This window comes from Poecilia latipinna, unplaced genomic scaffold (genome assembly GCF_001443285.1).
Source record: "Poecilia latipinna isolate Pla-1442-1.1 unplaced genomic scaffold, P_latipinna-1.0 Scaffold3918, whole genome shotgun sequence".
NCBI classification, from domain to species: domain Eukaryota; kingdom Metazoa; phylum Chordata; class Actinopteri; order Cyprinodontiformes; family Poeciliidae; genus Poecilia; species Poecilia latipinna.
The window spans coordinates 36,113-57,954 of record NW_015116534.1 but is presented as its reverse complement, the minus strand read 5'-3'; the positions used below and the strand labels follow the sequence as shown (position 1 = coordinate 57,954).

At 37.2% G+C, this 21,842-nt stretch overlaps 1 protein-coding gene across 4 annotated transcripts in view; it reads right to left on the bottom strand.

Moving 5' to 3' along the window:
• Positions 1–4,134: 4,134 nt before the first annotated feature.
• Positions 4,135–21,842, bottom strand: part of LOC106941878 (ryanodine receptor 3-like) — a 48,974-nt gene continuing 31,266 nt past the window's right edge. For 2 of the 4 annotated variants that reach the window (XM_015025015.1, XM_015025016.1), the window contains 29 exons: positions 20,947–21,056; positions 20,632–20,683; positions 20,506–20,556; positions 20,324–20,423; positions 20,164–20,243; positions 20,015–20,091; positions 19,446–19,519; positions 18,392–18,409; positions 17,742–17,822; positions 16,973–17,061; positions 16,767–16,895; positions 16,583–16,687; positions 15,454–15,535; positions 12,792–14,104; positions 11,657–11,715; positions 11,344–11,518; positions 10,728–10,814; positions 10,441–10,635; positions 9,886–10,016; positions 9,761–9,803; positions 9,503–9,630; positions 9,332–9,392; positions 9,093–9,239; positions 8,045–8,179; positions 7,781–7,937; positions 6,651–6,715; positions 6,194–6,294; positions 5,529–5,580; positions 4,135–5,199 (listed from right to left, as the gene is read on the bottom strand). In XM_015025015.1, the coding sequence (XP_014880501.1) occupies positions 5,104–5,199; positions 5,529–5,580; positions 6,194–6,294; positions 6,651–6,715; positions 7,781–7,937; positions 8,045–8,179; positions 9,093–9,239; positions 9,332–9,392; positions 9,503–9,630; positions 9,761–9,803; positions 9,886–10,016; positions 10,441–10,635; positions 10,728–10,814; positions 11,344–11,518; positions 11,657–11,715; positions 12,792–14,104; positions 15,454–15,535; positions 16,583–16,687; positions 16,767–16,895; positions 16,973–17,061; positions 17,742–17,822; positions 18,392–18,409; positions 19,446–19,519; positions 20,015–20,091; positions 20,164–20,243; positions 20,324–20,423; positions 20,506–20,556; positions 20,632–20,683; positions 20,947–21,056 (3,993 nt within the window). In that variant the 3' untranslated portion in view covers positions 4,135–5,103. The remainder of the gene's footprint in view (positions 5,200–5,528; positions 5,581–6,193; positions 6,295–6,650; positions 6,716–7,780; positions 7,938–8,044; positions 8,180–9,092; positions 9,240–9,331; positions 9,393–9,502; positions 9,631–9,760; positions 9,804–9,885; positions 10,017–10,440; positions 10,636–10,727; positions 10,815–11,343; positions 11,519–11,656; positions 11,716–12,791; positions 14,105–15,453; positions 15,536–16,582; positions 16,688–16,766; positions 16,896–16,972; positions 17,062–17,741; positions 17,823–18,391; positions 18,410–19,445; positions 19,520–20,014; positions 20,092–20,163; positions 20,244–20,323; positions 20,424–20,505; positions 20,557–20,631; positions 20,684–20,946; positions 21,057–21,842) is intronic. The other 2 variants (XM_015025018.1, XM_015025019.1) reach the window with 1 other exon arrangement.

Below are 21,842 nucleotides of genomic sequence, written 5' to 3'. Positions count from 1 at the left end.
TTTTTTTTTATGTTTAGATGTGTGGATTACTTGGATTGTTGCCCAAGTTTAATGTTGAAATCATGTCACTGAAAATATTACAGTAATTTCATTTATTACAATATCACTGAAAAAGTAATTCATTTAGGAACTTTGTTCACAGACTTCCGTTAATTATGATTTTCTGCTGAAAGCTAATGAAAACAAATTAAATTTTAATTTGTTTTTATGTGATGCTGTTTTCAAGTTAATAAATGAATGGTTTATTATAAATAAAATTAGACTGATTGCTTTGCAAAAAAAAAATAATAATAATAATACAAATTCTTTATTTTTCTTCTTTGTCATGACTTGAGGGTGATGCAGTTTAATCACAAACTGTACACCAATGATCTAAGAGCAACAAGAAAATTGGCACAGAAAGACCTAGAAATTGGTTTAGCTACTATGGGGTGTTGTTTGTTGTGCAGTATTGTATGAGAAGCACCTGAGAAGAAACACAATGAGACTGTGCTGGATGTGGCGTCTCTTCACCAGTTGGCGGTTTGTCTGCAGGTGGGCCGCTGGAGGTGACAGCACAGACTGTAACTCAAGCTGCTCACTTTTACCCTCCCAAACAATCTGTCACTCCACAACAGCCACGCACAATGCAAGGGCCCACGCTGACATGCCAGATACAACTTTCGCCCATTTTACATCAGCTGTTGGTATCATGGGAGTCACACAAAGAGGGGGGCGGGGGGGAGGAGCTTCAGAAAGAAGAGAGCAAATGGTGCCCCCTGATTAGCCCAAAAATGTTGGGCTAATCGGTCTTTTAGGTGTTTATGCAAAATTGTTCCACGAGTTAATCATATTTAATTCAGAATTTCACAGTTGTGTTCTTTTAAATTGGGCCTTTTTTTGTTTGTTTGTTTAGATGACTTTTCCCGTAAGTGAAATCAGTTGAAAAATGTGTTTTATTTCTCCTCAGATTAATTTTGTCTGATATTAAAATCAAACATTTGGAGCAAAAAAAAAAAAAAAAAAAAAGTAATTTGTAAATATGGATACATTGCTTCTGTGCAGAGATGTACCATTTCCTTGGCAGGACAATTGCTGGAGCTGATCCTCTGTAGCACATTCTAGATTAAGAATGGAATGGACATTAGAGTTGCATGGACTGAGCTCAAAGGTACAAATAATGTAAAAACTCTTGTTCTAATGTTCTTCTAATACTTATTTAAATAAACGAATATGACTATATGAAAGTTTTCTCTTCATTGCATTCATGTAAGAGTGTAGAGACACTGTTTGACGCATTGCACAGTTTTTAAAGGATAGATTGTTCACTCTGAGGATGAGGTGGATGTGATAACGATTGTTTTCATACCTTTTTTTTTTACAGGGATAACTTTGTGTTTCATGGCAGCAACCAAATAAAATCAAAGAGCAATGTTGTCTTTTCCATTCTATACAAGAAAATCTGACTTTCTATACTTTGATACAGTTATTATGTAACTGTATTATGTAATATATTTGCTGTTGTTTCTTTCCACAGAGCTGCATACCTTACAAATTGCTTTTAAAATTGTTGCGATCCAATGTCGTGTTACTCGGGTCATTTCTTTTTCTGTTTTCTATTTTAGCCACGAAAATAAACTCTTTCATGCTGATATTTAACAGACAACTCTAAGTGTTGACAATTTCCTCGGCTCACTGTACGCAGGAAAAAATTAACAGCATGTGGATGTGGAGAATTGTTATAAATAAACAACAAGAGACCTAAATTAACAATAAAACTTAATTAGTCGCAATAAATATTTGCACATCCTCAAAACTTCATTATAATTTAGCCATCTGTGTATTGAATGAACATGATCCAGGCCTGTTTATTTTGTTAATAAGATGATGTTGCTACGATACTCAACTTGATAAAACATGGGACGTTAAACCAAGAACGTCCCATGTTCTTGCTTCCTGTGCAAGGCACAAATCAGCAAAGTGTTCTAAACTGAAAATTGTTCCAAGCACATATTATAATTCCTGTGGTTATTGAACAGTTTAATTGCAGTTATTTCCTGTTTAGACAGGAAACAGCTGTCTAAACAGCTATTTTTCCTGTTTAGACAGAAAATAGCTGTCTAAACAGCTATTTCCTGTTTAGACAGGAAATAGATGCAATAAATACTCAATTCTCTTTGCTTATAGATATTTTCCTGACAGCATCATTGCTTAACATGCTGCACTCAAAGCAGGAGATGTTAAAAATAAATGTATCATAGACAGATACATTTTTAATATTCTTATTAATGAATGTGACTTTTTAAGCGCCAAGGTTTGAAATCATGTCATCGGAGGATAACGGCAACGGGTCCCGTTCGGATTTAGTGTAAAATATTCCACGGGACCATCCGAATCTTGGCAAAAGCTGCTACTTCCAGAGGGGATCTCAGCAGCAGGCTGCAGCACTATGTGGTGCCTGAGGTGTGGTGACATGATGTGGGCTGACAGGTGGCACTGTGGGTAATAGGGCTAAAACTCCCATCATGCAGCCTGCTGAGACCCATTCCTATCACTTTGGCTGGCCAAATGTGCTCACCTACTCAGCCGCTTCTCGCTCATTACCGCATTGTGATTAAAAGCTGCAGCAAAGTCACAACTGGGATGTAGCTATGAGGTGTGGTGTGACTGAAATTAACTGAGAAGTAAAGCTTAAAGCTGTGTGCACACAGTCGGCAGATTATAGCAACAGACCGTGTTGCATACAGTAACTGTCTTTCAGCAGGTCAATCACCATTTAAATGCACTCATGGTAAAATAGGTTTAGTCGAGGCAAATCCTTAAACAACCTTGCTATGCTGTCGTTATGTGTTGCTATTATCTGCCATCTTAACAGAATGATGTAAAAGTTCAGTCACATCAGATCATGTTTTATAACATCCCCATAATTTCCTTGCATGTGATTGGATATTTAACATTTCATAATGATTTCCATGATTGCATTTCCAATGGTTAGAATTAGTTTTTGAATTAAATTGCAATTAAATCCATATGCGATCAAAAAAGTGATTCATCCACAAACTTTGTTCACAGACTAATGTTTTCAACACTGTATGTTTGTTAATTATGATTTTCTGCTAATGAAAACAAATTCAATTTAAGTTTGTTTTTCTGTGATGTTGTTTTCAAGTTAATAAGTGAACGTTATAAATAAAATGACATTGATTGCTTTGCAAAAATAAAAAAATAAAAAAGATAATACAATTTCTTTATTTGAATTAGTTTTTTGAATTAAATTGCAATTAAATCCATATGTGATCGCCGCAATAGAATGTATGTTTCTTTTGTCCGCCAAACAAAACATCTGACACCAATTCAGATCAAGAGATTTCACATAAAGAGTAACCAGCACTGGGTCTAGCTGTGCTATGGACTGTATCATTATGCAAAGCAGGCCTTTTGAAGACGTTTCTGACCTATCTACATGCAGAAGTCAACAACACGGTGATGCTCTGCCTCCAACAGCAAAATTCAGATTAGGGTAACTGTTAGGTACACAATAATTTTGCTCATCATTTGAAAACAATGATTTTCCTAATATATATACCCCCAAATGTATTTTTGTTATATATACATATATACAACCTTTTGCACAATGGCAGCATGAAAGACAACATGGGAATCAGTTTTAGATCTTCATCGATTAACTATTGCGCTTTTCAGTATTTTTTTTTTGGTGGTTTATAATTCGTCTTTAATAGGTAGTTTATAGATTTGAATTAGTGGGTACTTGGTTGGGTATCTATGGGTGAACTGATAATAAATTTGATGTTAATGACATATTTTTTCAACAGAAGTCTTTGGTATTCTGTTGATGTTACATTCACTCTAAATCCTGAGGTGCATACGGAGATGTTCTCATACTTCCTTTAGTGCAATATCTCAAGCAAAGGAAGTAAACATCCATCAGAGAGATCTTAAAAAGCTATGGACTGATTTATTCATGAGCATCAATCTATTTTCAACTAACCTAATGTAGTTATATTACTAAGAAGAAACAAAAATTACATCCAGCAGAATGGACAGACATCAGATCCTGCTTTTGTGCCTTGGCACATCTTGCAGCTTTATGTTTGAAAAGCAGTTCCACAACCGGAAAGACGTACACAAACATTATTAGTTCTTCAACAATTTATTTCTTTTCCATCAAAAGAAATGCACAGATCAGCAAAGCTATTACATACAAATCGCCATACAATAGCAGTTCATTATTTTATTTTATTTTTTTTTTTGTTGACGTTGAGGGGTGATCGGTTTATTCCATTTGTTGTTTTTACACTGTATCTCGAACATTTGAAGTTATGCTGCATTCAGCAACAAAATAGGAAATACCAACGTTTTTTTTTTTTTTTTTTTTTTTTTCCCCGTTTAACCACAAACTACGTACTGTATCTGGTCAGTTAACAGATTATCGCTCCAGTAAGACTATTGTATTACATACAATATGGAAAAAAAACAAAAAACATTTTGCATAGCTTCATTGTAATGTAGATACAGTACTGTAAGGCACTTCATAAAGAACTTTAGGCATTTATTTTACCTTTTGCCACTTCTCTCCAGAAACGTCACTTTAATATGCAATGTTACAACATCTGAATAAAACTTTTCTGTAGTCACATTTTTGCCCACTAAGTATTATCTTCTACACTTCTCTGCTTTTCTTTTGGCATTAAGTCTCAGGTTCGACATTCATACATTGTGCATAATATTGACTGAAACATTGTCTGATAACCCCACACACCCACTATTTTTTCCAAAACACTATAAATAAATACATAAGTAAATAAATATAAAAAAAAAAAAATTGTGCAATAACTTGGGGTTATGTTGTTGAAAAGGCAACACACGTCAATAACAAATCCCGAATCTAAAACAGATCAAATAAGTCTGAACAAGTCAGAATCCTGTTTTTTTTTGTTTCTGTACCAACAGTGGCGATCAACATGACCTCCACTCATCTCTTGTTTTTAATAAAAACATTTCTTTAAGCTTCTTGCCAAACATTTTCAAAGCAATGCTGGGTTGACTGTGTATGTGTGTGTGTGTTGTATCTGTCTGAATAGAGAAGAGGAAAACGCATCTCCTCTATCCCAGCTGGTCTTCGTACTGCTTCCGGAAGCAATCTCCAGCTGGGAAGAAATCCCAGCAGCGCTCCTGATACATCTTCCACACATAGGACTCCTGGGCACCAAGCAGAGACAGTCTTATGAGATTAAAAAAGCCAGCTTAAATTAAGGAACTTGAAATCCTCACACAACATTTTTGCATATCAGAGGGAGCAATTCTCTGATTCAGGATCATTTTCTTAACAAATAGAAATTGCTCTTCTCTTCATATTCTCAGCACTTGGAATGTGTTTGAATCGTTTTAGTTTAACTAGTTTGATGCACCTCAAACCTAAGTAGCTAACAACTGGTTTTTGCATCTTTATAATCAAACAAGATCGGACAGATGGCTGAAGGATCTTATAATGATACCCTTCGGCTTTGTGCATAGAGAAGATACTCTACCTGACCAGTGTGCTCTGTTTCATCCTTATTGATGAGGTACATCAGAAAAAACCTTAAAAGACAAAGACATCACCGTCAGTTCGTAACATTCTGCGCACAGACAAGAGAGAGAGAGAAAATGAGATGTGCAGATTCAAATTTGTTACATGATGCCACGTTATTTTTGGACAATCAATGTCTGAGGCGAGAGTCTAAACAAAGCAACAAAACCCTGCCTCCATCCCCGAATCACCTGCTGCTTTCAAAATCAGGTGTAAATGGCAACGAGCCACCAGATCTCTGTGGGCGTCACAGCACGCCGGTTCATAATGAATACTGCATGAGAGTGCACTATGGCAAACTTATTTTCCAATAAAGTTCATAGCATTAAATAGTAATGAAGCGAGATAATGAGGTCGTCTCGGATCCACTGGCTAGCTGACTGTGAGAGCAAATGGACTGAGACTTTCTGTTGTTAGTGGTGTTATGCAGAAGCCATAGCCAAGCAGGGAGTTCAGAGGAAGCACACCGGGGGGGGGAGGGGCATCTCCTGGATCGAGTTATCTGGATCGTTTCGCCCCACGTACTGTGCCAATGTGCTAAATCTACCAGTCAAATAGTTAAAGATCAAAAGCAACACATGAGGAAAAATGGACGTACTAATTACCGTGAAGATTTGTACTTACAGGTAGTTGGCCAAATTGTGCTCTTGCAGGGTGTGAGTCTCGAAGCCATGAGGCGTTGTGTCAAAGTAGTCGTTACCAATGCCGCAAATGAAACATTTAGTCTGAGGGCAGAAGATAAAAACGTGTTTATAGGATTTATTCTACGTTGCTTCACTAGCATTGTTGTGTTTGATAAGTGTGATAGAAGGTATTCTTCCCCAGGTCAGCACCTGATTCATGTTTTATGTGAATACTAAGGCTGAGAAAATTACTCTGAAGAAGGCATGCTAAGTTGTATGTAGTGTGAGAAAAGCATGCAATTTTACTTTGCCTCCATCATATATTTTGTCTAAGATTACCCCATTATGTATGTAATAATTAAATGTATGGATTGACAGAGACAAAACATACACTATTCACAAAAAAATCCTGAAATTGGGTCAAAATCCCCATTAAATTATGTAAAACATGTTCTTACCTCCATGTCTTCTTTGACTTGCTCCTGCTGATCTCTCAGCTCTCCAAAGGCGTCAATAATCAAACCTACATCCACAAACAGATGTTATGGGCATAAATAAGCATCATCCTGAACACAAACAGTGTTCTGCAGATGCACTTTTGAACTATTTTCCTTCTTTCATGTTGCAGCTGCAAAAGTCACTCTTTTGAGGGGAGTTTATGAGATGCACTGCAACTGTATTCACACTGCCTGAGTCAATACTTTGTAAAATCTCCTTTCACTTTGTGCTACTATCAACTTTGCAAATAATCTTTCCTTATTATTTTTGGAGAATACCACAAGCTCAGTCAGACTGTATGGAGCAATCTGACAGCAAATTACAAGTTTTTAGGTCTGGACTTTGACTGGGCCATTAAAAAACTTTTATATGATTTGGTAAAAACTAATGATCTTTAAAGAGGGGGAGCTTGGATCTTGACTTTGACCAATAGGAGGAAAGCTGAATCTATATCCCCACCTATCAGACTCCCCCTCTCCTCATCTTCCCCCTTTTCCAATTTAAAGTCTCATAAAATGTCAGAAGGAAAAGCAAAAGAGAACATGACGAAAATAAAAGAAATCTTAAAAAAACAACAAAAACAAAAGCAGACAAAAGATAGAAACAGCAGGGGATAAAAATAGACAAAATAAATCAATACATGCTAAAAAGTAAGAGTAAATAATAACTAAATATATAAATATACAATATGAAAAATTTGAAAAAAATAAGGAAACTAATAAAATTTAAATTTTAAATTTCATTTTTAATTTAAAAATGATAAACATATTAGTTTGCGTCTAACATGTGAAAGTTCTAAACTCAAACAAGTTTAGAATTTTTTTTTTCATGAAATATTTAGCACATTAATGACTTTATCAAGCTATCTATTCATTTCTACATGTATTAACAGTTTTGTACCACTTGTCTTTCGTGTATCACAGAACCCTCTCCGGCTATAAAGTGACAAAATCTAAAAGAGTTGATCGGGAAGTGAGGAGTACGTAATACAAAATATCAGACAGCATCTTTGAGCCAAATGAAACAGATCGTTTTATCCTTTCCTAAAAACATTTATCGTAAAAACTGTGTGTACACTTGACAAACCTACCTTGAATGATAGCCAGCAGGATAACAATGACAAAGAAGAAGAACGTAATGTCAAAAAGGATGCGGTAGAGTTCGTACGGGTCGCCCGCCGGGTCCTCGATTTCGTCCCCGATGCCGCCTCCTGCTCTCACCCCAACGTACATGTGGAACAGATAGCACTACGACAACAAAAATGGAGAATTGTTTTAAGTGTGAGAACGAGACACAAGTTAAGTTGGAGAGAAAAAAACAACAACAAAACAATTAAATGGCGTTTTCCGTTCACCGTCATCATGTCATCACACTTCATGTCTGGCTCATCGTCATCCGCGCTCTTGTTGTAGAACTTCCTGAAGAAGTTAAAGGCCACCACAGTGTAGAGATAGACCACGACTGCCAGCAAGCCCACTGTCAACACAAGCTGCAGAGGAAAATGGGGAACAGTCATTACCATCTGCCACTGTACTGTTATTACATGTTTTGGTTTGAAACGTAATCAGCACAGCAGAGGCAGGTTTGACAATCACCACTCGTTCTCTTTAACAAGGAGAACAGTGGGATCTCTGTAGAGAGGAGCAGGTGAGATCAAAAGAGCTGCAGCATTTATTTGCTAGTCATAAATCAAATTTAATTTAATTTTACATTTAGCATAAGGCTCTGTCCAGACTTGGCCCAAACACTCATCTGCATGTCAGCTTAAAAGTTAAAATCAAGGAAGCTGCAAAAAATTAAACTTGGACTACAAACATGATTGATGGATCTACCCACAGGTCAATGACTTTGAAAAGTCTCAGTAATTCCTAAAGGTCTCAAACATTTTAGATGTTCTCTCACCTCTGAGACTATGATGAAATTAAAGTTTGATTTATGCCTCTGGTTATTTTATAGTTGTGGTTCAGAATGCGAGAAAATTTCAATGAGAAAACAATTCTTTATCAGCCTTACTGCATATTACCTTGCATAACCTATAAGTTGTTTAAAAAAAAACAAAAAAAAAAAAACTGCACATACAGGTCAGGCAGTATTCAAGCCTGGTTTTAGTTGAACCAAAAAAATGCACTAGTTAAAATGTGTTTAACTAGTGTACTCAGTTTTAACTGCATATGTAACTGCAGTGATATAGTGAAAGTTGGTTTATAGTTTAAAGTACTTCAATTAAAAATTCTACTTACTTCTCTTGACTTACAAAGCAACAATTAAAGACTATGATCTTCTTTTGCTGATTGTAGCTCGTAGGCTAAATCTATTGTGTGCCTCACACAAACCTTACCCTCAATCCTTAACTCAGCACTGACCCCTGTTGTCTAGAAGAAGACGTGCCTCCATCTTCTTACCTGTTTGCCATTATGAGTGACGGAGGACAGGATTGTGCGGAGGGTCTTGAAACCCATGGCGATGTCCAGCAGATGGGCAGCGAAGAAAAAGTTGTTGTAGTGGCCCAGAATGGACATGGTTGTGTACCAAACTAGATACAGGAATGACTATTGCAGACACAAAATGATCAGAATCAATAACTGAGTGACACAAAAAGGAAAATCCCAAAATATGGTTGTCACTTCTCATGTCGACTTACGTTGTCCGTAAACACCACTCCCATTTTCCAGACGTGGTATTTTGTATCGATTGAGCTCAGCCTGGAAAAGGAAAGAAGCTGATATTAATCATTCATATTTTCTGTTTGCCCTCCTTTTTTTTTTCATATACAGTTCCAGTCCCGTAGCTATTTATTGCTCCAATCTCACACCATGACACTAGCGATGCCTCCTTGGCAACCGTCTCCTCTGTGGGGTTGAAATCCAGAGCACTCTTGTCCAACCCCAGCAGCTCTGCTATCCTCTCGGCTCCGTACAGATCTCCATACTTTTTTATCACCTGCAAACCGCAGTCACAAAAATAAACAAGCGAGTGAGAAGACGAGCAGGGAGGCTCCTCTTTTGCTTTTACTTTAGAGCTCATGTGGATTACAGATTTAAGCAAGAAAACAAATATTTAAACAACTTACTTTGCGTTTGACGAATTTATCCCAGTAGTTGTTGGGAAAGGAGCTGATAAAAGCCACAAAAGCACACATAAAAATTAAACCACTGTTACAGCTCAGAGAGAAATAACTCTCTGAGACAGACTCACAGGGTGTTGATGACCAGCCTGTCCCACTGTCCTTTAATGTCGTCATCAGACGGCTGCTCGGTAATATACAGGCCTGCAAACTCCAGCTTCCTAGCTATTTCCTTTTCTCGTTTGAACACAACCAGAGGCACCTTGTGAAGAAAAACACGTTTTTAGGTTCAAGTTTTAAACACTAACATCCCACAATTTTTTTTAGAGAAACAGAGATTATAAATACTAAATTGAATTTCATGTTCAAGAAGTCAAAATCTAAATAAGTCTTTGGAAAAATACAATGAAAAATCTAAGATTAAATTTGAATAGCAATAAGATTCCTGAGTGTTTTTTTTTTTAACAGCTTTATTTAATCGAGGCAGAGAAAAGCTATTTAATGAGGTTTTCAAGATGGTTCCCACTCAAGAAAGAAAAAATCTACCTTTCTAATAAAGCTACTGCAACGATGCAGAATGTTTACATATAACCATCATATAGTTTTGTGCAGATAGTGGTAAAGTTCAAGGGAATGAATAGATTTGCAATGGACAGCTTACATAATGACATTTTTTGTCAATATACCTTCAAATAGTAATATCCCACCACACACAGGAAAGATATGATGGTATGTAGTATTGCCAGACAACGAAGTGTTGGTGCCATGTAACCGGTGCTTTCCTGCAGGACAAAGTACTCGAGTGCTCCTTCGTCCTCCTCCTCTCCTTCTCTGCCTCTCCGGTTCCAGGGGTCTTCATCTTCAGAGTAATCACCGGTCACCTAAAAGAGCATTTTATTAACATGTAAAAAAAAGAAGCAAACAAGGTCAAATCCTCAATCGTAATATCAGAATGATCTAAAAACAAATGTACCTTGTAGAAGAGAAGTATGAAGTTGATTGCAAAGGCAACAAAAAGTGCCAAGAAGCGCAAGTTGTAGAAATTTCTAGCCAGGTAGTTCTATAAAGAAATTATGAGAATAATGTCTGCATGAGTTATATATGCAACTTATTCAATTACAGTTTTCTTTAGAGTTCTGGTGCTTCATTTAAAAAAAAAAAAGAAATTAACTAAGAATTCATTTGTTGTAAGCAATACATTTTCATGTTGATATGTGATCAGGTTTTTATGTAAAGTCTAAACTTAATGCTGCAGGCTAAATGCTGTAGCTTGACAGCTGCTCAGAAACATCACAGGTGAGCTTTTTAAATACCAAGACCAAAAAAAAAAAAAAGACATTCGGTGGTTGAAGTCTGCAAAAAAGGCAAAGCATTTGTCTGTATTTTATAGTCCAAATTTGTCTTATCCTGTTGTCATGACAACTGCCTCCAAAGCAATGTGTGGGTGTGCTTGGTTATTCACTGTTAAACCTGATGGACAGTGAGTAATTCCTTGTTAATCAGTCTCAACCATAACAGATTTTAAGATGCTTTGGCCAAGCGAAAGGATTTGATTTGGTGTTGAGAGTAATCATAGGTAAACTTCTGACCAGCATTTTAGTCTGGTAGATTTCTAAGCCAGCCAGAAAGCTGGCCATAAAGGCCTCTGGTGGTTCTTTCCTCAGGCTGAGCCTCTTCTTTGGGGCTCTTCTCTCCTCTATCGAATGCTGTGGTGGAGCTTCGTCCTTGGCCTTGTCATGGTCCTTTTTCTCACCATCCTCTGAACTGCAAACATAAATTCCATTAGTGACAGAAAGTGTGAAGTATGTGAGGAAAAAAAGTGTTTGAAGAATAAGAGTGAACGCAGAAGTGTTTCTATGCACACAAGTACAAAGTTTGTACTTTATGAAAAACTACACTCACTCTCCCTTCTCTGAGTCTGATTTGTAGTCTCCAGTTGAAGCCTTCTTCTTTGCAGCCATCTGCTCAAAAATTGCGTGTTCAATATTTATTTTCAAGTCAAAATTACTGAAGCACAAAAGAAATTATGACACAACACACAAGACAGTTATGGTTCACAGTTAATCTAGTTTGCTTTTGCTTTGCACAAACATGCATGTCTCGAGAACTTCTTTACATTTTGTCAGACTGCAACCGCAAATGTCATTATTAGTGATGTGAATGTTTTCTATTGGGATACGTGACAGATATGTATAATTGTGAAATGCCTTACAAGTAAAAGTCTGGAAAGCATAGCCTGTATATGAAAGCAACCAGCCCGAGTTAATATTTAAGTAGAACTTCTTTTCTGCTATTACATTGCTTTTCAACACATGAATATGTCCATATGTCTGACTGCTGTATTCCTTGGTCTTTCTGATGTTCACCAATGTTTCCTAAGTGGTAGTGTTGTTCAGACTTTTTTTCCACATGGTTAAGAATCTGTAAATTATTATACATCATAAATGTAAAAAAAAAAGAGAAGTATATATATCCCATATTTTTAGGGTAATGTATCGACTGATTTTTATTTTCTTGGTCCCATTAACAGTCTATTTTTAACAACAGGAACATGGTTTATATGTTCCTGTTTGATATGTTTAAAAATGAACTAAATGCAAATTTGGGTGTACCCAGATCTGGTTTTGAGTAAAAGTTGCTTGATATATGTGGTTCTATTTCTAATGAAATAACAGAAAATAAAGAAAAAAACATAATTATTGAAAATGAATACTTTTGGTTTACGTATTTTGAAAATGTCATTTTGTCAGTAAAGTTTAACTCTAATCTACATTTGCTGATTTTGCTAGTAGCTCAAATATAAACCATTATGTCTTTAATTAGGTGTAATAATAATAACAAAATAACAATAGCTAATAACTTTAAAATTTTCAGAAAACAAGAGGCTTAATGATATTGCAAAAAAAAATTAAAAATGAATATTTTTTGAACAAATTAGGTTCAACTTTGTGTTACTTTATCACATAATATTCCATTAATAGACATTGATGTTGTAACATGATTACATTTGAAGAAGTTGAAAGGTATTATTACTGACCTGTGCCTTCTTCTGCCTGACAGCGCTGGCTATTGATGGAGCATCTCCCACCACCACCTCCGATACGTCCCCTAAGCCTGGCTCAGTTCCATGCTTGCCCTCCCTCCTTGGCTGTATGTTGAGCAGCTCCGCCATCAGGTCAGTCTCCGCTGCATCGCCCTGAGCCATCTGACCCATCTCCTCCAAAGCTGAGGCATCATTGGCCTCCATTTTTTCTGTTTCCAGGACATCTCCATGAATCCCAAACTGAGTGGGGTCAGGCATGTTTCCCAAAATATCCGTCACCTTCATATTCTTAGCCCCTTCGACCAGGCCACCCCCAAACATAGTGGTCCACAAGATGTGGAAGAAACCCCAAACCAGGCTGTAGATAAAGTGGAAAAGACCAGTGATGATCATCCAGAAAAAAGAGAAGAAGCCCTTCACCATCTCCCTCACACTCATCTTCCTGAATCTCCGATATTGCCGCCTCATGCTCTTCAGAGTGAGCAGTTGTCGGAAGTGACACAGGTTCTTTCTCATTGAGATGCAGGCGATTGTGAAAGCTGAGGAAGACTCCATCATGACGTTCTCCTCTTCCTTCTCGTCCTGGTTCTCCACTACATTTTGGCTCTCGTCCTCATCCTCGTCAGAACGCTCAACAGGATCCGGCTCTGAGATCTGAGAAGCCAGCTGCATTTCAAAGATGGTGTCCTCACAGAAGTTGACAAACAGCTCCATCTTCTCACTCTCGCCGCCCTCATTGACCACATCGAATATGAACTGCCGCTTCGACTCTTTCACCTGAGGCTTTTCCCACTGCGTGCGACTTGACTCGCTGATCTCAAAGTAGACCCTCTCGATGCGTTTGGCTCCACCCATGATCTCAATACGACCCAAGAAAGGCTCAAAGTAGCTCAGGACGCTTTCAGCCAGGTTAAGAAACGTAGAGAGACGAGCATCATGGGGCATATGCTCCGAAAGGTTGGTGAGCAACACGGCCACATTGAAGCCAATGTCCTTTGCTGGTTCGTGAAATCTCTCCACAAATTGTTTGTAACTAAACATGTCGTTCTCATCAGCCTCAGCGCAGGAGAGAAGAAACTCAATTTCAGACTGAGAGTACTGCTTCTGGTTCTCCATGGACTTTTGAAAGTCCTTCTTAGAAATGACGCCTTTACTCTCTGAGTCGTATTCCCTAAAACTGTCTGATGTCGTCAAGTCCTTCAACTTGAGGAACATGTCAAAAAATTTCAGAATCATCTCCACGTTACTTGAAGACTCCACCAAGGTGTCAACCATCTGTTTGCCAATAGTTCCATTCACAACGTTACCTGTTAAGCAACAAGGTGATCGAATAAGGGTTTGTTAGGAATTACATCGATGGGAAAAAGGTGTAGTGCTGAACTTTTTTTTTTTTGCATTTTGTTGTGTTTCAAACACTAACTTCAATTTATTTTAATTAGGATTTTTTTTTTTTTTGCAATAAACCAACAAAGCACTGGAAAATGTCACATGGTTTTTAAAATTATTTACAAATAAGTTTCTGAAAATGTGACAACCATTTTGTATTCAGTGTATCTAATTGGACTTTGTAAAACCACCTTTTGATGGAATTACAGCACAATGTTTTTTGGGGAAATGTCTCCACTAGTAATATAGATCAAGGTCAACAGGATTAAAGGCCATCTGTACGTTCTGCCACAGATTCATTTGGATTTAGGTCTGGACTTTGACTTGCCCACTCTAAGATACAAGCCTGCTTTGTTATAAAGCGTTAATCTGTAGCTCTGCGTTTATTTTGTAAGGTACTGCCCTGATGGAAATATCTATTTTTAAAGAAGCTCTGTCAATCTCTCATTCAACCTTGACCAACTTCCCTCTCTGCTGAAGAAAAGCATCCTCCACATCATGTTGATACCACCACATTCTAATGATTTGTTTATGGTACTGTAACTTTTTTGTATGATTTTTCACATGAAGCTAAAAAAAAAAAAAAGTAGATGAGACCTTTGGGTCTCATCTGTCCAAAGTACATTCCCAAACACGTTTGGTCTGACCTCTACAAGGCTTTATTTAGCACTTCTTTCTTCAAGTAAAGTCATTCTCTTTGGCACTCTTCCATAACATCCAGATTCATAAAGTGCACAATTAATAGATGTTCTGTCCAGAATTTCTCCCATTTGAATTCTCTGCATCTTCCCTAAAGTAACAATGTTTTTGTAGGAAGGCAAAAGTGCCAACTATTTTCAGATCCAAAGCTTGGAATATTGTTTTATAGCTTAAATCTTTCATTATGCCTGACTTCTATATCCCTTGCTCTTTATTATACCATTTGCTAAATCTAAATTACATGCAGAGGGATTTATTGACAAGCAACATTTGAATGTCATTGTCTGCACTGTATTTCGTAGGGGTATCAGAGGTAAGGGGGTGCAATTTCATTGCGAGTCACTCTTAATTTTTATTTATTCAAAGACTTTGAAGACCTTGGCTCATTTTACCCCTCCATTTGCTTTGATTTGGCCTATCCTGTGACAATCACAACAAAATACATTGACTGGGTCTTTAACTTGGCATTATGTTAAAAAACAGTGCAAGTTGCATGAATACTTTCTGTAAAATTCAGAGGATCTAACAGTTGGTTATATACATTTCTATTTCAATCATGAAGTAAACGTACCTTCTAGAAGAGAAAGCATCATGACGATCATGTCCTGCTGCAGGTCCAGGAGCTCCTTCAGTAATTCAATCTGACTGGAGTCCTGTTGCGAGAAGGGAAAAAATATCACTCAGACAACTGATGGCCTTCCTGTAGGGATTGCTCTGCACTATTTAATAACCCTGAGCTGAGTCTCAAGTGATCAAGGCTGCGTCGGATTCTGCTGGGGGCCAGACGGTCCCTCAACTCGACATCCATCGATCATCACCAGGGTTGATGTTATTTCACCGTCCAGGAGCAGATGGCTGGGCCACTCTGACTCATTTAGGGTCTCTCTGGATCTTGTATTAACCACGCCATAAATCCAAACCTAACTTTGATGGGTTGAATTCAACCCCCCGCACCTGTGCTCTGCAACATCTACTGTCACACCTAAATCCTTAGAGATGATAAGATAAGGTTATAAATCTTATAACTAAATTGGCTGACGTGATTGTATTGCAGTGACACGCTGGTGTTATCATTGAGACTGGAGGGACCTCTAGTGGTGTCTCAGAAAACATTGATGCTGTTCAGGTTTTTTAATTTTAACTGCACAAGTCGTTCCATATAAACAATTATTTGGGGATTTATATTCTGACTTTGACCGAAAATGTACTTTTATATCCACATTACCTCCTATGATATTTATTTAAAGCCAAAATTCTAAACAATTTATGGATTTACAGACAAAAATATGTACAACAGAAAATGCAGTTCAGCTGACAAGTTCATTAGCAAATATTTGACTATACTTTCAACCTTTAGAGAATTTCAAAGCTGACTTCCTATTGCAAGCTGATTCCTCAACAATGTGGCCAAGTCTTTACATGCATATCATTTGTAAAAAACATTGAAATATAATAAGAAAATCATTTTCACTTTAACTGAAAGATGCATACAAGATGTATTGTCTCAACTTTCACCCTGCAAGTATCATCTGTAAAATGGTTAGACATTGTTGTAAATATTATGCCAAACTTTTTAGCATAACAGTCTAAGAAGTGGTTGCAAAGCTCACAAATGAAAACAATAGGAACACTTCTATCAAATAACTACTTCCTCACTTCTGACAAGTTCGAGTTTATTTCTGCTGACATACATCAAATACCTGGGATAATTTCATCTGCATGTTGGCAAAGACGTGCAAGAAGCCCACAACTGCATCCCACAGCCTGCTGTGAGCCAGACTCTGCTGATTACCGATGCATGGACCCTGGAGGACAAACAATATGGTTCATAGGATGAAAAGAGTGACATGGATAACTGTGGAGCAGTGTGCGGCGTTGCAATACCTGTATATACTCTGTCAAAGAGTTGAAGACCTGTTTGGCAACTGACAGTGCTTTAGAAAAGTTCCTCTGGCCAGCTTCATCAATGACATCCTTACCAGAATAATACCAGTAGAAATCACTGATGGATTCCTAAAAGAGGAACTAATAAGTTAATTGTTGTCTTTTATAGAGGAAAGGCAGGAGGTCTGCATGCTACAGTGGGCTACCTGGAGTCTAAGCAGGTAGTCAACTGTGCTGATGATGATATTGACTGTGGTGGTATTCCCCGTTTGGGTCCTCAGGAAATTTTGAAAATCTAAAACGCACATGACAGACAATTAAGCATAAAGTATGACTTAAATTACTTCCTCAGCCTTCTTCACATTTTGTCACATCCATCTGCTCAGCAACTCTGATCTGCTTCTCAGGCCTATCAGACGAAAAGGAATGTTTGAGGGAAAGAAACTGCAAACATCAAGTTTTTTTGGCTCTTGTTTTCCATACATACATAAAGAAAATAGAGTGAACAGCTAATGTTGTAGACTTCCTGTCCACGGATTCTTACACCTGAGCTGCATCTCTGCAGCTCTTTCAGCATTACAATTCTCACATTGCTCTGAGATATTCAGAAGTTGGGATTTTGCTTTATTCCCTAACTTATTTTAAATTTTTCTACAATTTTATTCTGTCTGCTGTGTTCACTGGACTGCTTTATGTTTATTCACTCTGGCAAACCTCAGAGAAAGGAGGGCTAAAAAAAAAAGAATGGAGGCCAAACATTTCAAATTTTTATATAAAAAGAAATGGAAAACCATTTATAAATTTCCTACCGCTTCATGTATTCACTACTTTGTGTTAGTACATTTGAAAAAAGTTCAAGGCGTCAGAATATCTTTTCTAGCAGAAGGACTTTATTTACACCAAATCTGTACTCTCAAATTTTACTGGGCTCCATCAAACATTATCTGAAATTCTGACATTTAAAAGCCAACCTACCATTGTTATGACCCTCACAGAGAAGTTGCAGAAACCTAAAGAGATCCTTAGTGAACTCATCATTTTGCAGAACCTTGGAACCTGAGAACAAGCATAAAATATATATTTTTTAGTTTAAATATTGATCCGTGCTTTTATATCTATGCAGGCATACACGCTTTCTTAATGTTTGCCTCCTTATAAAGCTGCTTCCTTGTTGACAAACAACCTTAAATCTTGTGCACTATTCTGTTGAGAGCACACATACAAGGTCAAGTGCATCAATCCAAAAATTAAAAAAAATACAGGAAGAGAGCTGAGCTTTGTTGTTCACACAAACAAAGCTTTGGTAGATTTAACTCATAATTCACGCTGGTTAGTATTATAAAAAAATTTAATAAATAAATAAAGGTCCCACAGGAAAAAAGCAAGCACTGATTTCCTAAACTAAAACATTTCAAACAGTCTTAGGGGTCTAACTGGAGAGTAAAGGAGCATGCATTAGTTTACTCAGTCCAGGGTTCAAATATTGACAATGCATCGCATTCATAAAAAAAGAAAGAAGAGGAGACAGGAACCGGGAGGAAACAAGGAAAGGAAGAAAAAGGGAGCTAGAGCAGTCAAGATGTCAGCACAGCATACAATGAGTAGAATCTAAACCATGTATTTACCCCGCTCACTCACGTTGACTGGGATCGATGACATTAAAACATGATCAGAAGGAAACAAACAAACAAAACAAAGGCAGACATAAGCAAAGGAGAAGACATTGAAATTTAATCAGAATAGGTAGGAACAGGGGAAACAATGATGGGACTATAGATATAGATATATATATTTAATTTACATACACTGATTGGCAACACTGACATACAGCAACAATTATTGCAGTCTTACAGGAAGCACAGGTTGCTCACCGGGCAGGGGTTTAGACGAAAAACAGTAACCATCACTTATGCCTGATCTTATGAGGTGAAAATGAGCTGGGTTATGTATGATTAAAAAAAGTCATCATACTGTATGCAACCCATCAGTTTAATAGAAACATTATATGTAAATGTGTTTGTGACATTTTTTGGGACTCAGACAGGACTTTGACATACAGTAGCACAGGTTTGTCTGCGGGATGACATGACAACACGAAACAAGAAACACACATGACATGGAGATGGATTTGAGGAATAACAAACCAAAGAGCAAATGTTCTTGCAAGCTAACCCTATCTCTTTTTTGTTTTGTTTTGTTTTGCAGTCATCTTTGAAGCCATTATGGTCAGAAGCTCATCATGTGAAAATAAGGGGTAGTTTACGAGGTGATAACGCCACCAGCTGGGCAAAAGCAGATTGAGCCAGAAATCTGTTCACATACAGCATCAGTAAATGGTTAAACGCCTCATCTGCTGCTCCAATAAAACCCACAGATTTTATTATCTGGATTTAATTTTCATTTTAATGAAGATACTGATCTATTAGGAGACGGTTTGCGTATGAAAAGAGCAAATGAACTACTGGATTTTTATTACTGAGGGTCTAGCGTCTCATCACTGACAAATATCAATTTACAGTAAATCTTTCTTCAAATTTTTAAACTGACTTTAATGAACTTTTTTACAACAGTTTCAGTCAACTAAATATCCCCCAGAGCAGGCAGGATCAGTCAGAAGCAATGTTGAAGAAGAGCTAGGATTGCAAAGAAGATTTTACCACGTTTATCATCCTTACTCACTTGATCCCTCTTCAGTAACCATCCCCAGGCCTTCGGCTTTGTTTTGCCTTTCAAAGGCATTCAAATCCAGGACACTAAGAAATGATGCAGAATGAACTTTAAAACACAGAATCTCATTTGTCTGCGTTTTTCAACTTATACAGCAAATTCTACAAAGTTGGGGAAAGAAATCTGCTGTTGAAACGTGCAAAAGTCAAAAGCTCTGAGGCTTATTTATCGGGTCCCAAAAGCAAAATATTCTATAGTGAAATATTTGAGTTGCCATTTTGAATACCTCAAGAAATTGAACAATTATTCCAAATATTTAAGATTAGCATCATCCTTTTGAAAAAGACATATATTCATGTCATAATATAAAATGTTTATTTTTCCAAATCATTAAATGACATAAATCTAATTCCATGCTTTTCCATGCTGTGGAGGAAACCTTATATTTATTATTGACTGCTGTTGCTATGAGAAGCCAATTTTCTACCCCAGTTCTATGTCAAACATGGTGTAACATGGTGTAACTCAGTCAAAAAATATATATATATATATTTTACATTGAACGATTGTATTGTCATTACCTGCATGACATCATCAATCCAGACAGACTTTTGAAAAACCCCACGTCTCGTTTCTCCTTGAGATAATCCAGCATTTTCTGTATAATAAATGCCAGATTATTCAGATAAGCTGAAGTTGGTAAATGGTCAACGAGAGAAACGATGCATACCTGCTGGACCAGGATGTTTCCACCGTTGAGAATGGAGATACCCAGTTTGAGGGTGAAAGTCACCGTGGCACCAAGTCGACCTGAGATGATGCAGAATGGATGATAAATTGACCAAATATGGCCGCTGCAGGACAGCACACAGGTGTGTGTGTTTTACTACCTTTGCTGGCACTAATCATTTGAAGAACCATCTCTGCTGCTCCTCGGTCGTGCAGTCGGGCTTGCTGATACAGCATCTTCTGTTTCTCCATTTCCTTTTCCTATTAGAAATCAAGATGTTTGTAAAAAGTATTCACAAAATTAATAATAATTAAAAAAAAGAAACCCTAAAGGTAACAGTACCTCAAATGTTTTCTCTTTTCCTTCTTCTTCCTCTTCGCCTTCAGCACAACTCTGAAATGGAAAGCAACAATTTTAAATGCACCATTTCCAAAGAAGCATACAAAAACAGTGTAGGAAATGCTGTACCTTTGCCATCATATCTGCATATGCAATATACAAGGGATCCTCTTCCAACGAACTAATGAAACAAAAATGCATTTCTAGTTAGACTTTGCACATCTGACACTTACATCCTAACTATAAATAATCATTTTCAGCCACTTGTTCCAACAACATTAATGAGGTCTCCCTACTTTATACAAAAATGGGCAATTCACACTTAACACCCACGTTATCAGTTGTGAAGAAGTCCAAAGCAATTATGCATCACAGATGGAGCAGCTTGTGCCATTGCCAGGTGGCCAGGTGTGTGTGTGTGTGTGTGTGTGACTGTGAATTTACCTGCATTCAGTCAGAGCATTGTGGCTGAAATGAAGGATGAGCTGGTGTAAAGGGTCAGGTTGCTTTCGGACCTCCTCCTCTTCCTCTTCTTCCACTTTAGGCTGTGTTTTCTGCGCAAAAAGAACAAATCAGAATTGTAACCCAAAGTGATACCTCGCATTCTGAACAGCCAACAAATTGTTGGGTGCATTTATTTTATTCCACGTCTCAAGAGAATATCAGATAACATGCACCATACAGACCGCATGCTTAATGATGACAGGCATATTTTATACACTCAATCTGGCATACAAATGCACTCAGAGATGGCGTTGTCAAATGCGGATGGAGTTAAGCATGACTCTCTTATTACAGATATTTATGTTATCTAATAACACAAATATCGGTAACACTTTATTTGAAAGGGGGTGAATAAGACTGTCATGACACTGTCATAAACACTGTCATGACAGGTGATGTTCACCTGTCATGACAGTGTTTATGACAGTGTCATAAACACTGTCATAAACACTGTCATGACAGGGTTTATGACAGTGTCATAAACACTGTCATAAACACTGTCATGACAGGTGATGTTCACCTGTCATGAACATCAATAAGTCTTCATGAATATTTATGACTGTTGTCATAAAGTGTCATTCGGTAAATCATGACACTTTTAGTACAAAGTTGACATTATTCAAAATGTCTTCGTTATGACAAGTTGTCATTAACCTAGATAAAATTGACTCTGTTAGCATAGCATTTGACACTGCATTAACACTAAATTACATCTTTATAATTGTTCCTACTTGTTTCACTTTACTTAATGACACTGTAATGACACTTAATGACATTTTCATAACTGTTGTTACTTGTTTCACTTTACTTAATGACACTGTAATAACACTGGTGCT